This window comes from Pagrus major, chromosome 21, assembly GCF_040436345.1.
Source record: "Pagrus major chromosome 21, Pma_NU_1.0".
Lineage (NCBI taxonomy): Eukaryota > Metazoa > Chordata > Actinopteri > Spariformes > Sparidae > Pagrus > Pagrus major.
This window is the reverse complement of record NC_133235.1, coordinates 29,496,732-29,511,673: the sequence shown is the minus strand read 5'-3', so window position 1 is coordinate 29,511,673 and position 14,942 is coordinate 29,496,732. Positions and strand designations below refer to the sequence as shown.

The 14,942-nt window shown below is 42.5% G+C and overlaps 1 protein-coding gene across 1 annotated transcript; it reads left to right on the top strand.

The window, feature by feature from the left end:
* The first annotated feature begins 1 nt into the window (after window position 1).
* On the top strand, window positions 2–6,678 carry LOC141017082 (uncharacterized). Its single transcript, XM_073491700.1, has 5 exons — window positions 2–245; window positions 2,727–3,003; window positions 3,369–3,514; window positions 4,218–4,553; window positions 6,596–6,678. Exons 1-5 carry the CDS (start codon window positions 2–4, stop codon window positions 6,676–6,678), a joined length of 1,086 nt encoding a protein of 361 aa, XP_073347801.1.
* The last annotated feature ends 8,264 nt before the right edge of the window (window positions 6,679–14,942 follow it).

Genomic DNA, 14,942 nt, shown 5'->3' with positions numbered 1-14,942 from the left:
CATGGTATGGCTGGGCACTGAGGATCCAGGTGAGGAAAGCATCGTTGGGGAGCCATCCACGGCGGGAGGTCATGTAAATATGTGGCCACAAGGGGGCACCGCCACAGGAACCGCCCAACCAGGACAGACAGAGGAGCCCACACCACGGCTGTGGAGATGGCCGTGGTGCAGTGCCACCCCCATCCCTCCAGGCCAGGACAGCCCCCGGGGCAGCACCCCCACAGGCGGATCAAACTACTCCCAACGTGGAGGGGCCCCGAGAGGAAAACACTGGAGCCAGAAGATAAAAAGAAAACAGGATAAAATCAACATTAAAATAAGTTAAAAGTAGTTAGGAATAATAAGAAAGAGACTAAAAGGAAAGAGCTAAGAATACCATTCTTAAAGCTGTATCCTAAAAGGTCCTTAAAAAATAAATAAATAAATAAATAGATAAATAATCTTTACATTTCTGTAGATGAATGTTGCAGTGAGGAAATTATTAATTAATATTTTTTGCCCTATTTGACAACAGAAATTTAAGATGAACTTCAAGATGCTTGTTACAATGTTAATAAAGCATTAACAGTGTTTAATGTAGTGTCAGTAGATGTGAGTGTGTTTTCACTCAGAGTTCATCAAAGGTCCCATTTATTAACCTTCGTATGAAACGCGTAACCAAATTTATTTTGCAGCGAACCGACAAATATCAATACCTTCCTGAAGGCAGCGGGGATAGATTTGTATATGAAGATAATCTATCATTTATACACTCACAACCTCCTCTGTTGAAGCTGATACCAAAGACATGCCAAGTCATTTGAATGTGAAACACAGTGTGTTCATTGGGGAAAAGTGAACCTCGAGAGACATGTAAATTGGTCTGCAGGTGTTGCTGAAAACAGCAGCTGTACTCTGAGTGGTGACCAGGAGAGGTGACGTTTAGTGAGATTAGTCTATTTCCATACAGGCAGCAGCGGGGAGGGGTGATAAACACATATACAGCTGTAGGAGAGGGCATCAGTCACTGTGGAGAGAGGAGGCGAACAAGGTGAGTGAGGTTAGAGCAACTTAAACTGTCTTTTATTTTCACTAATGTTACAGAGTCCTCACAAAGTCTTTCTCTTTCTTATACAGCTAAAAATAGGTTCATTAGTGCAATTAAAGCTCTTCATTTAGTTGTGTGTGGTCGTCTGTGTCCAACATTTAACTGATAGATATTTCTGTATTTTCTCCTCCACAGTCAAGATGCTGTGGCGTCTGTTGTTCATCTCTCTGATTGGTGAGCAGCTCTTTTTAAATGACTCGTACACAGAATGAGACGCAGAGCAGATCCACAAAAATGTGAATCAGGAGTAAAAAAGTAGTTATTTATTTTCTTCCTGTTAACTGCTCTGCACTAAGTGTTGAAGGACTGGATATTGTAATTCTGCTGTATTACCCAGCAATGATGTCATAGCTGCCAGTTACTTTGACATTACTGAAATAAAAACATCTGAATGGAAACAGAAATTTAAAACTTAAATAATATTCACACTTCACAGGAGGTGCACAGTGCATGAACAGCAACGGGTGCCGTGGCTCAACAAAAGGTTTGGGATTAAATGCACTTTAAAAAAAATGTATTTATTTATTGATCATTTTTTTATTTCAGAGCAGTCACGTTACACAAACCGTGAGACATCTCCGTGTGATCTTTGATGCAGATCTTTGCTTCGAGTGTCGTCCAGTCTCGTTTGTTCTAATTTCAGATCATTCTTGATTCTGTGATTTGCATTAAGTTTTCCACGCTTTAGATTACTGCAGTGCAACTTCATACCGCATCAGTCAGACCTCTCTCCACCGTGTTGCCGCACTTTTGAGCACGTTACTCTCATCCTACCCACCTGACGCTGACTCCCTGTTTTATTTCATGTTGATTTTAAAACTCTACTTATCACTTTTAAAGCTTTAAAGGAGCACGATTAGATTTGGAGAAGGAAACTCAGAATTTTAATATTTACAATATAAATGAGGTAATGATACAAATTGAAGTGAATAAACAAGCTGTTCTCAGAGGAAAATAAGGTCCGCAGAACTCTGTTTGAAGCTGGAAAGGTGGCGGGGTCCGCCACATATAAACAAAGTGTGTTGTCCCTTAAAGGTCAGTTTGTTTATACAGTTTTCAGGCGGACGACATCATTAACAACTTCTAAATCTAATTCATGAACTCTTAATACATTTTGGGTTTCATCATCTTACTCTAACTCGACCTTTTTTATTTTGTTGTGTTTTATTCTCCAGTTGTGTTTTTTTATCGGCTGTTGATTCATTTTTTTCTGTGACGCACTTTGTAACCTTGTTTAGAAAAGTGTTATATAAATGCAGTTATTATGATTATTATTATTGTCATCCTTTAATATTTAATATTCTGTCGTTTATCACTTCACAGGAGGTGCACAGTGCATCAAGTGTCCTGAAACAGGAGGTAGGACTGAATACATTATTTTACACTGATCGGTTTAATTATTCTCGAGTCATGTAAAAACATTTAAATATTGTTTTGTAGCTGGAAAGGTGGCAGGGTCCGCCACATATAAACAAAGTGTGTTGTCCTTTAAGGTCAGTTTGTTTATACAGTTTTCAGGCGGACGACATCATTAACAACTTCTAAATCTTCTCTTCAAATCTTCTTTTCTAGAAAGACATTCATGGATTCTTAATATTTTAAAGTGAATCATCCTGCGTTGTTTTGTTTTCTTACACAGATCTCATCAACACAACAAACAGCTTCACATCCCAGTCATCAAACTACACAGATGAAGAACATGTCTCCTACTCTTCTGTAAGAGCTACTGATGGGAATAAGACACTTTGTGCAAACACCAATGACGAGCTGAACCCCTGGTGGAGAATTGACCTGCTGGGTGTCTACAACATTTCTTGTATCAGTATCTACAACATTAACCAACACAATACTGATATGAGCGGTGCTCGGATCCACATCGGGAACTCTCGTGAGAACAACGGCACCAACAACACAATGTAATACCTTCATGTTACTTTAAATAGCTTCACATTTTCAAGCTTCTGTATGTCCAGTGTTTTTACTCTGCATGTGATGTGTCCATGATTGGCCTCGAGGATTAGAACTGACTAAATATATTGAATGTTGCAGAATTGAACCTTGAATATAACAGATGTGGTGAAACCAACAAAAGGTTCAGGATTATGGGTGGAAACTGTTTCTGTGTCATTGTGTGTTTGATGCCGAGGTGACTGTGGGACTTTCTACCTTTTTTCAGCTTCTTCAGAGCGAATCAGAGATTTCATCCCACAGAAGCATCACTGTTTATGGCCTTTCTGTTAATCTCCCTCCAACTGTCTGTTCCTCTTTCTCTTTCTTTCAGCTGTACAGAGATGACAAACTTCACAGTTGAACAGTGGAATAACTATACTTGTACTAAACAAGTGTCAGGACGCTACGTCACCGTGTTCTTACCAGGAACAAAGCCTTTGATTCTGTGTGAAGTGAAGATCTACGGCAAGGAAAAAGGTACAGAAATGTTCTGATCCAGTCTCCATCAGTGAGTTGCTCCTGCACACATGCAGGAGATGACGCTCGACTCAAACGTTTCCATGACAGTGAAAATGTTGACACGAAGCGTATTTACAGGTCGAATTTAAATGGAGCTCAAGGTTTGATGCAGGGACACAAAGACAAAACAAAATCACTTGAAATCTGTCATTTTTTTCAATCCACAAGGTTCATGTGATTCTGAGGAAACTGACAGATCGTACTGTTATTCATAGATTTTATCACAATTTTATGGACAGTTACATTTTGCTCTTTTATTGTTTTACAAACTTAAAGGAACAGTTCACCCAACAAATTCAGATTGAGTCATTATCTACTCACCCTCATGGGGTTTGAAGTTCTGAAGTCCACAAAACATTTCTGGAGCTTCACGGCAAAACAGTGTTACTAGATTTAAAACTTTTTAAAAAAAAAAGAGATCTGAAAGTTATTTGAAAAGAGACTTTTTACACTCTTCACCCTGTAACTTCAGCCGACTTAACATCGGCATGGGGGTGAATACTTAAAGGCTGACCTTCATTTTTGGGTGAACTGTTCCTTCACGAGGATAAAAAGTTGAAGGTTGTTTCTGTCATGAGGATGAGGCCGTGATGACTTACTTACTTATTTAGTTTTAAATTCACTGGAGACATTTCAAACCAATGTTTTCATTTATTTGTAGATTCACCCTTTCAGCTGATCGAGCAGAAGAAGACGTGGGAACATGCCATTGAGTACTGCAGGGAGAATTACATGGACCTGGCTACCATCCTTGATGAAGATGACCAGACCCTGGCTGAGCTGAAGGCCAGGAACGCCGGGACTCCCTACGTGTGGCTGGGCCTTCACTACACCTGCATCCTGGAGGTGTGGTTCTGGGTCGCTGATTATCGCTTAGAGTTCAACCGCTGGGCTCTAGGGGAAAAAACAGGGGATTGCGACAGGAGTGCTGTCATGAGCAAAGACGAGGACCATCGGTGGTTCAGCAAGTCTGACTACGATAAGTTTCATTTCATCTGTCAGAAGTTTTAGTTTCTCTCAGCTCCTTCTTTTGATTCGGACCAGTGGCTCTGACGTGTGTCGTAGGTGACGGGTTCAGGAACGTAGCAGAGAGAATTTCCACTCTCACCTGAAGCTCAAACACAGCTCACAACAAAACAGATATTACTTACCCTGCAGCAGTTTACCTCAGTAGTTTCACTCCATATTTTAGGACATGCATGCGCTCTAGCTTTGTAAAAATGTGTTTGACATGAATTCATAATACTGTGTTTATATTATAATGCGTGTGGTGACGATATAATGTTGTGCTGTTCTGAGGTACGTGTCCACAGGATCCGTCATTTTCACGCTTCTCACTCATTGTCTTTGCAGGAAGCCCCGCGATGCATTCTGGGAGCGGCGCATCATGTTTCATGAGACGTGGTGTCACGTCGCCCGCTCCTCGTTTGTATTAAGTTAAAATTCTGGTAACTTTATTCAAATCAGGTAAAAACCATAAAAAACCTAAAGATTGTTGAGTGAAAATGAAGACAGATTCTGCAGCTGCGGCGCTTTTTTATCCTAAAATGTCTTCAGAAACACATTTGCACACGGCTAATCGAGTGGCATTCGTCCAATCGGGTGCAGCCGGTGTTTACGTAGCCTGTTTTTCATCAGGCGTGACAAAATGACGCCCCTGCGGACACGTACCCTAAGATTTTTGTTTTCACTTTATCACTAATCAATTAATCAATCAAACTTTATTCATATAGCAGCTTTCAGACGAATCAAACAGGAATTCAATGTGCTTTACAAGTGACTGAAAAACAAACCATGGTATAAAAACAGGTTGACAGACTAATGCACACCTATTGCAAAAAGTTAAAATAACAAAAGATTCAGAATAAAAGATAAAAACAAGCAATACAAATGATGAATGATCAAATATTGCACGTAAAAGACTGAGACGATGAGGGAACGATTTGTAATCTGCTCTTGAAAAGGATCTGTGTCATCTGAATCTATATTTTGTTGGAAAACAACAAATAAATCTTATCTTGTAAAACCTTTGCTGATGTTAAACATTTGCAGCACAGTTTGTATTTTGAATGACGTTCTCTGTACGTGTTGTTTCTCTGAATGCAGCTGCTTATATTCACGTGTGGGTTGAGGGGTTTTTTTCCAAACTTTTTACAATATGTGTTATTTGTGTGCCAATAAAAAGTCTAAATGAGATAAAAGTTGAGACGTACTGTGAATGATTCGTTCTCTTCATTGTCTTTAATATTGAAATTGTTAACGAGCGAGTCCATCTGACGCTCCCACTCAGCCGTTAGCAGGTTACAGTTCACTGTCCCTGAAAGCATGAGGGTGACCAAAGTGTTAGCTTGGAAGATTTGAGCTTGGAGGTGTAGGAAGATGCTTTTTTTAATCAAATCAAATCAATTTTATTTATATAGCCCCAAAATCACAATCACTTTGCCTCTTTGGGCTTTACTACCTGTACAGTGAACGACATCCTCCTGTGTGTGTGTGTGTGTGTGTGTGTGTGTGTGTGTGTGTGTGGGTGTGGCCATGTTCAGACAGACGCAGGCCTGTAGCTCTCAGTCACGGAGGAGAGGCAGGAACATTAGACGGGCTCAGGTGTTTATTTGTCACAGCGTCATCATCATCATCATCAGCAGCAGCAGCAGCAGCAGCAGCAGCAGCAGCAGCAGCAGCAGCAGCAGCAGCAGCAGCAGCAGCAGCAGCTGACTGTACGTCACGTCACAGCGGGAGAAGTTTTCAGAAGGGCTCGAGAAAAACAACTTTTTGACTCTAAAACATTCAAACTTTAACCAAAACTGTCATGATTAGACTTTGTCCATCCCTCTTCCTTGTGTTTCTCGGTGTTTGTCTCCTCCCTCTTGTTCCTGATTGGCTCCCTGTCTTTGTGTTTGTCTCCTCCCTCTTGTTCCTGATTGGCTCCCTGTCTTTGTCTCCTCCCTCTTGTTCCTGATTGGCTCCTTGTCTTTGCGTTTGTCTCCTCCCTCTTGTTCCTGATTGGCTCCCTGTCTTTGCGTTTGTCTCCTCCCTCAGTGTTTGTGTCTCTGGCTGATGCTCCGCCCACCTGCTGCTGCCAATCATCCTGCACACCTGCACACCTGCAGCTCATCCACTGATCAACACTCAACACTACGGCTGTGTCCAAATTCAGGGGCTGCAGCCCTCGAAGGCCAATTACGTCACAATGCTGTGCGAAGGCTGTCCAAATTCAAAGGCTCCTTCAAATGCAGCCTTCCTTTCCCTCTTTCTGGAGGACGCACCGCTACTGTCCTTCGTGGCCTCACATATCCCAAGATCCTTTGCACACCGCTGCTCAGTCCCGAAACAGAAGAGGAAGAAAGAGAAAATGGCGACATCAAGTGGCGCAGACACGACATTCAAGTGTGAGTCTTGGGTTCATACTCGGTTTTTACTCATTTGAACATCCGACGCCAGATGTGTTAAACTTCAAGGGACTATAAAACCTCCAAATTTCAACTTTCAGTTAAAATACGTGACGCTGGTGATGCTGTGGTAAATATACTTGTTATTCACCAATGGGTTAATGTTTATTTTGTAATGTTGATAATTCAATTTAGATTTGACACATTGTACACACACAAATAAATGTACACGTTTGATAGAATTGAACCAAAACAGACTTTAATGCATGAACACCTGGTGACGCAACCAGGAAATACTCCGAAGGCTGGACCGTCCCATTTAACAACGGTGGACGTGGCCTTCAAGGTCTCTCCGAAGGACCCGGCCTTCGTGGGCCGCAAAGGCCGCGTCCTTGAAGGCTGCAGCCCCTGAATTTGGACACAGCCGTAGTGTTGAGTGTTGATGAGTGGATGAGCTGCAGGTGTGCAGGTGTGCAGGATGATTGGCAGCAGCAGGTGGGCGGAGCATCAGCCAGAGACACAAACACTGAGGGAGGAGACAAACGCAACGACAGGGAGCCAATCAGGAACAAGAGGGAGGAGACAAACACAAAGACAGGGAGCCAATCAGGAACAAGAGGGAGGAGACAAAGACAGGGAGCCAATCAGGAACAAGAGGGAGGAGACAAAGACAGGGAGCCAATCAGGAACAAGAGGGAGGAGACAAACACAACGACAGGGAGCCAATCAGGAACAAGAGGGAGGAGACAAAGACAGGGAGCCAATCAGGAACAAGAGGGCGGAGACAAACACCGAGAAACACAAGGAAGAGGGATGGACAAAGTCTAATCATGACAGTTTTGGTTAAAGTTTGAATGTTTTAGAGTCAAAAAGTTGTTTTTCTCGAGCCCTTCTGAAAACTTCTCCCGCTGTGACGTGACGTACAGTCTGCTGCTGCTGCTGCTGCTGCTGCTGCTGCTGCTGCTGCTGCTGCTGATGATGATGATGACGCTGTGACAAATAAACACCTGAGCCCGTCTAATGTTCCTGCCTCTCCTCCGTGACTGAGAGCTACAGGCCTGCGTCTGTCTGAACATGGCCACACCCACACACACACACACACACACACACACACACACACACACACACACACACAGGAGGATGTCGTTCACTGTACAGGTAGTAAAGCCCAAAGAGGCAAAGTGATTGTGATTTTGGGGCTATACAAATAAAATTGATTTGATTTGATTAAAAAAAGCATCTTCCTACACCTCCAAGCTCAAATCTTCCAAGCTAACACTTTGGTCACCCTCATGCTTTCAGGGACAGCGAACTGTAACCTGCTAACGGCTGAGTGGGAGCGTCAGATGGACTCGCTCGTTAACATTTTCAATGTAAAGACAATGAAGAGAACGAATCATTCACAGTACGTCTCAACTTTTATCTCATTTAGACTTTTTATTGGCACACAAATAACACATATTGTAAAAAGTTTGGAAAAAAAACCCTCAACCCACACGTGAATATAAGCAGCTGCATTCAGAGAAACAACACGTACAGAGAACGTCATTCAAAATACAAACTGTGCTGCAAATGTTTAACATCAGCAAAGGTTTTACAAGATAAGATTTATTTGTTGTTTTCCAACAAAATATAGATTCAGATGACACAGATCCTTTTCAAGAGCAGATTACAAATCGTTCCCTCATCGTCTCAGTCTTTTACGTGCAATATTTGATCATTCATCATTTGTATTGCTTGTTTTTATCTTTTATTCTGAATCTTTTGTTATTTTAACTTTTTGCAATAGGTGTGCATTAGTCTGTCAACCTGTTTTTATACCATGGTTTGTTTTTCAGTCACTTGTAAAGCACATTGAATTCCTGTTTGATTCGTCTGAAAGCTGCTATATGAATAAAGTTTGATTGATTAATTGATTAGTGATAAAGTGAAAACAAAAATCTTAGGGTACGTGTCCGCAGGGGCGTCATTTTGTCACGCCTGATGAAAAACAGGCTACGTAAACACCGGCTGCACCCGATTGGACGAATGCCACTCGATTAGCCGTGTGCAAATGTGTTTCTGAAGACATTTTAGGATAAAAAAGCACCGCAGCTGCAGAATCTGTCTTCATTTTCACTCAACAATCTTTAGTTTTTTTATGGTTTTTACCTGATTTGAATAAAGTTACCAGAATTTTAACTTAATACAAACGAGGAGCGGGCGACGTGACGCCACGTCTCATGAAACATGACGCGCCGCTCCCAGAATGCATCGCGGGGCTTCCTGCAAAGACAATGAGTGAGAAGCGTGAAAATGACGGATCCTGTGGACACGTACCTCAGAACAGCACAACATTATATCGTCACCACACGCATTATAATATAAACACAGTATTATGAATTCATGTCAAACACATTTTTACAAAGTTAGAGCGCATGCATGTCCTAAAATATGGAGTGAAACTACTGAGGTAAACTGCTGCAGGGTAAGTGATATCTGTTTTGTTGTGAGCTGTGTTTGAGCTTCAGGTGAGAGTGGAAATTCTCTCTGCTACATTCCTGAACCCGTCACCTACGACACACGTCAGAGCCACTGGTCCGAATCAAAAGAAGGAGCTGAGAGAAACTAAAACTTCTGACAGATGAAATGAAACTCATCGTAGTCAGACTTGCTGAACCACCGATGGCCCTCAGCTCTGCTCATGACAGCACTCCTGTCACAATCCCCTGTTTTTGCCCCTGGAGCCCAGCGGTTGAACTCTAAGCGATAATCAGCGACCCAGAACCACACCTCCAGGATGCAGGTGTAGTGAAGGCCCAGCCACACGTAGGGAGTCCCGGCTCTCCTGGCCTCCAGCTCAGCCAGGGTCTGGTCATCTTCATCAAGGATGGTAGCCAGGTCCATGTCTCTCTCCCTGCAGTACTCAATGGCATGTTCCCACATCTTCTTCTGCTTGATCAGCTGAAAGGGTGACGCTACAAATAAATGAAAACATTGGTGTGAAATGTCTCCAGTGAATTTAAAACTAAATAAGTAAGTAAGTCGTCACGGCCTCATCCTCATGACAGAAACAACCTTCAACTTTTTATCCTCGTGAAGGAACAGTTCACCCAAAAATGAAGGTCAGCCTTTAAGTATTCACCCCCATGCCGATGTTAAGTCGGCTGAAGTTACAGGGTGAAGAGTGTAAAAAGTCTCTTTTCAAATGACTTTCAGATCTCTTTTTTAAAAAAAAGCTTTAAATCTCCAGAAATGTTTTGTGGACTTCAGAACTTCAAACCCCATGAGGGTAAGTAGATAATGACTTTATCTGAATTTGTTGGGTGAACTGTTCCTTTAAGTTTGTAAAACGATAAAAGAGCAAAATGTAACTGTCCATAAAATTGTGATAAAATCTATGAATAACAGTACGATCTGTCAGTTTCCTCAGAATCACATGAAGCTTGTGGATTGAAAAAAATGACAGATTTCAAGTGATTTTGTTTTGTCTTTGTGTCCCTGCATCAAACCTTGAGCTCCATTTAAATTCGACCTGTAAATACGCTTCGTGTCAACATTTTCACTGTAATGGAAACGTTTGAGTCGAGGGTCATCTCCTGCATGTGTGCAGGAGCAACTCACTGATGGAGACTGGATCAGAACATTTCTGTACCTTTTTCCTTGCCGTAGATCTTCACTTCACACAGAATCAAAGGCTTTGTTCCTGGAAAGACCACGGTGACGTAGCGTCCTGACACTTGTTCAGTACAAGTATAGTTATTCCACTGTTCAAGTGTGAAGTTTGTCATATTTGTACAGCTGAAAGAAAGAGATAGAGGAACAGACAGTTGGAGGGAGATTAACAGAAAGGCCATAAACAGTGATGCTTCTGTGGGATGAAATCTCTGATTCGCTCTGAAGAAGCTGAAAAAAGGTAGAAAGTCCCACAGTCACCTCGGCATCAAACACACAATGACACAGAAACAGTTTCCACCCATAATCCTGAACCTTTTGTTGGTTTCACCACATCTGTTATATTCAAGGTTCAATTCTGCAACATTCAATATATTTAGTCAGTTCTAATCCTCGAGGCCAATCATGGACACATCACATGCAGAGTAAAAACACTGGACATACAGAAGCTTGAAAATGTGAAGCTATTTAAAGTAACATGAAGGTTTTACATTGTGTTGTTGGTGCCGTTGTTCTCACTAGAGTTCCCGATGTGGATCAGAGCACCGCTCATATCAGTATTGCCACCTTTAGTGTTGTAGATACTGATACAAGAAATGTTGTAGACACCCAGCAGGTCAATTCTCCACCAGGGGTTCTCCAGGGTGCGGCTGTCATTGGTGTGAGCACAAACTTCCTTATTCCCATCAATAGCTCTTATAGAAGAGTAGGGGACCTGTACTTCATCTGTGTAGTTTGATGACTGGGATGTGAAGCTGTTTGTTGTGTTGATGAGATCTGTGTAAGAAAACAAAACGACGCAGAATGATTCACTTTAAAATATCGGCCCCTGTAGCACAGAAAAACTATTTTCATGTTTTTACATGACTCGAGAATAATTAAACCGATCAGTGTAAAATAATGTATTCAGTCCTACCTCCTGTTTCAGGACACTTGTTGCACTGTGCAGCTCCTGTGAAGTGATAAACGACAGAATATTAAATATTAAAGGATGACAATAATAATAATCATAATAACTTTATTTATATAACACTTTTCTAAACAAGGTTACAAAGTGCGTCACAGAAAAAAATGAATCAACCGCAAATGAAAAAAAAAACACAACTGGAGAATAAAACACAACAAAATAAATAAGGTCAAGTTAGAGTAAGATGATAAAACCCAAAATGTATTAAGAGTTCATGAATTAGATTTAGAAGTTGTTAATGATGTTGTCCGCCTGAAAACTGTATCAACAAACTGACCTTAAAGGGACAACACACTTTGTTTATATGTGGCGGACCCTGCCACCTTTCCAGCTTCAAACAGAGTTCTGCGGACCTTATTTTCCTCTGAGAACAGCTTGTTTATTCACTTCAGTTTGTATCATTACCTCATTTATATTGTAAATATTAAAATTCTGAGCTTGAATTTCTTCTTCAAAAATTACGTAGTACTTCTTTAAGTTTCAAATGATAAAACACAGGACAAAGTAGAGATGAAGAGGGTGAGATAAAATGATGAAAATGACATTTTTATTGTAAATATTAAAATTCTGAGTTTGAATTTCTTCTTAAAATCTAATAGTGCTCTTTTAATGCTTTAAAAGTGATAAGTAGAGTTTTAAAATCAACATGAAAAAAACAGCAAACAGAGCAGTTAACAGGAAGAAAATACTCCTTTTTTACTCCTCATTCACATTTTTGTGGATCTGCTCTGCGTCTCATTCTGTGTACGAGTCATTTAAAAAGAGCTGCTCACCGATCAGAGAGATGAACAACAGACGCCACAGCATCTTGACTGTGGAGGAGAAAATGCAGAAATATCTATCAGTTAAATGTTGGACACAGACGACCACACACAACTAAATGAAGAGCTTTAATTGCACTAATGAATCTATTTTTAGCTGTATGAGAAAGAGAAAGACTTTGTGAGGACTCTGTAACATTAGTGAAAATAAAAGACAGTTGAAGTTGCTCCAACCTCACTCACCTTGTTCGCCTCCTCTCTCCACAGTGACTGATGCCCTCTCCTGCAGCTGTATATGTGTTTATCACCCCTCCCCGCTGCTGCTCGTATGGAAATAGACTAATCTCACTAAACGTCACCTCTCCTGGTCAGCTGTTGTTTTCAGCAGTCAAAGCACCTCCAGACTAATTTACATGTGTCTGTGACATCTGTGGCATTTTTGGTATCAGCTTCAAAAGAGGAGGTTGTGAATGTTCACAAGATATTTCATTTTCATATACAAATCTGTCCCCGCTGTCTTCAGGAAGGAACTGATATTTGTCGGTTCGCTGCAAAATAAATTTGGTTACGCGTTTCATACGAAGGTTAATAAGTGGGATCTTTGATGAATTCTGAGTGAAAACACACTCACATCTACTGACACTACATTAAACACTGTTAATGCTTTATTAACATTAAAACAAGCATCTTGAAGTTCATCTTAAATTTCTTTCATCAAATAGGACAAAAAATATTAATTAATTTCTCACTGCAACATTCATCTACAGAAATGTAAAGAGGGTTTTTAATAATTTTCACTTCTCACAAATTTAATTACAGCAAGAAAAAGAACAGCAAACTTGCAGATGTGAGTTTCGAGCCCACAGCTGTGATGATGTCGTGCGGAGGTGCGTACTGAGAGAGTGAGGATGACCTCATGAACAGCAACAAGGCCCTCGGCTGATTTAAAATCCGAGCACGAGTCTTCGGCTTTACTTTCTTTATCCATATTTATAGCAGCCTGCATTTTATTTCTTAGCACCCATCTACTTCATTTTCATGCTGTTACGCTGAAGAGCTGCGCAATGAAATCCCAGAGGACTAACCCTAACCTGCCAGGTTCACCAAAGTCAAGTTAAAACTTGCCGCAGTTTGTTTGGATTTCACTCTCTGCATTCCACAGACAGATAGGTGGATGAAGGAAAAGGAGGGGTCGAGGTAGGTGGATGGAGGAAAAGGGGGTCGATGTAGGTGGGTGGAGGAAAAGGAGGGGTCGAGGTAGATGGATGAAGGAAAAGGGGGGTCGAGGTAGGTGGATGAAGGAAAAGGGGGGTCGAGGTAGGTGGATGAAGGAAAGGAGGGGTCGAGGTAGGTGGATGAAGGAAAGGAGGGGTCGAGGTAGGTGGATGAAGGAAAGGAGGGGTCGAGGTAGGTGGATGGAGGAAAAGGGGGGTCGAGGTAGGTGGATGGAGGAAAAGGGGGGTCGAGGTAGGTGGATGAAGGAAAGGAGGGGTCGAGGTAGGTGGATGAAGGAAAGGAGTGGTCGAGGTAGGTGGATGGAGGAAAGGGGGGTCGAGGTAGGTGGATGGAGGAAAGGGGGGTCGAGGTAGGTGGATGAAGGAAAAGGGGGGTCGAGGTAGGTGGATGGAGGAAAGGAGGGGTCGAGGTAGGTGGATGAAGGAAAAGGGGGGTCGAGGTAGACGGATGAGGAAAAGGGGGGTCGAGGTAGGTGGATGAAGGAAAAGGGGGGTCGAGGTAGGTGGATGGAGGAAAGGGGGGTCGAGGTAGACGGATGAAGGAAAAGGGGGGTCGAGGTAGGTGGATGGAGGAAAGGAGGGGTCGAGGTTGGTGGATGAGGAAAAGGGGGGTCGAGGTAGGTGATTGAAGGAAAGGAGGGGTCGAGGTAGATGGATGAGGAAAAGGGGGGTCGAGGTAGGTGATTGAAGGAAAGGAGGGGTCGAGGTAGGTGGATGAAGGAAAAGGAGGGGTCGAGGTAGGTGGATGGAGGAAAGGGGGGTCGAGGTAGGTGGATGAAGGAAAGGAGGGGTCGAGGTAGGTGGATGAAGGAAAGGAGGGGTCGAGGTAGGTGGATGAAGGAAAGGAGGGGTCGAGGTAGGTGGATGAAGGAAAGGAGGGGTCGAGGTAGGAGGGGTCGAGGTAGGTGGATGAAGGAAAGGAGGGGTCGAGGTAGATGGATGAGGAAAAGGAGGGGTCGAGGTAGATGGATGAAGGAAAGGAGGGGTCGAGGTAGGAGGGGTCGAGGTAGGTGGATGAAGGAAAGGAGGGGTCGAGGTAGGTGGATGAAGGAAAGGAGGGGTCGAGGTAGGAGGGGTCGAGGTAGATGGATGAAGGGAAAGGAGGGGTCGAGGTAGATGGATGAAGGAAAAGGGGGGTCGAGGTAGGCGGATGAAGGAAAGGAGGGGTCGAGGTAGGCGGATGAAGGAAAAGGGGGGTCGAGGTAGGCGGGGTAGGCTGTGGAGATTTCCAGCCACATTTGTGGCAAAAAAACGGCATCTTTTTAGGGATACCTGGGGACATTTCTAGCTATATTGGTAGCGACAAAACCAGATGTTTTTAAGAATACCTGTCGAGATTTCCAGCCATGTTGTGGCGATCAAATCCAGGTGTTTTTAAGT

Bases quoted from the DNA above. Each gene is read 5' to 3' on its own strand.
- LOC141017082 (XM_073491700.1), top strand. From the start codon at position 2: ATGGTATGGCTGGGCACTGAGGATCCAGGTGAGGAAAGCATCGTTGGG. The intron at 246-2,726 runs GTGGAGGGGCCC...TTTCTTACACAG, and splicing joins CGGATCAAACTACTCCCAAC to ATCTCATCAACACAACAAAC. The intron at 3,515-4,217 runs GTACAGAAATGT...ATTTATTTGTAG, and splicing joins GATCTACGGCAAGGAAAAAG to ATTCACCCTTTCAGCTGATC.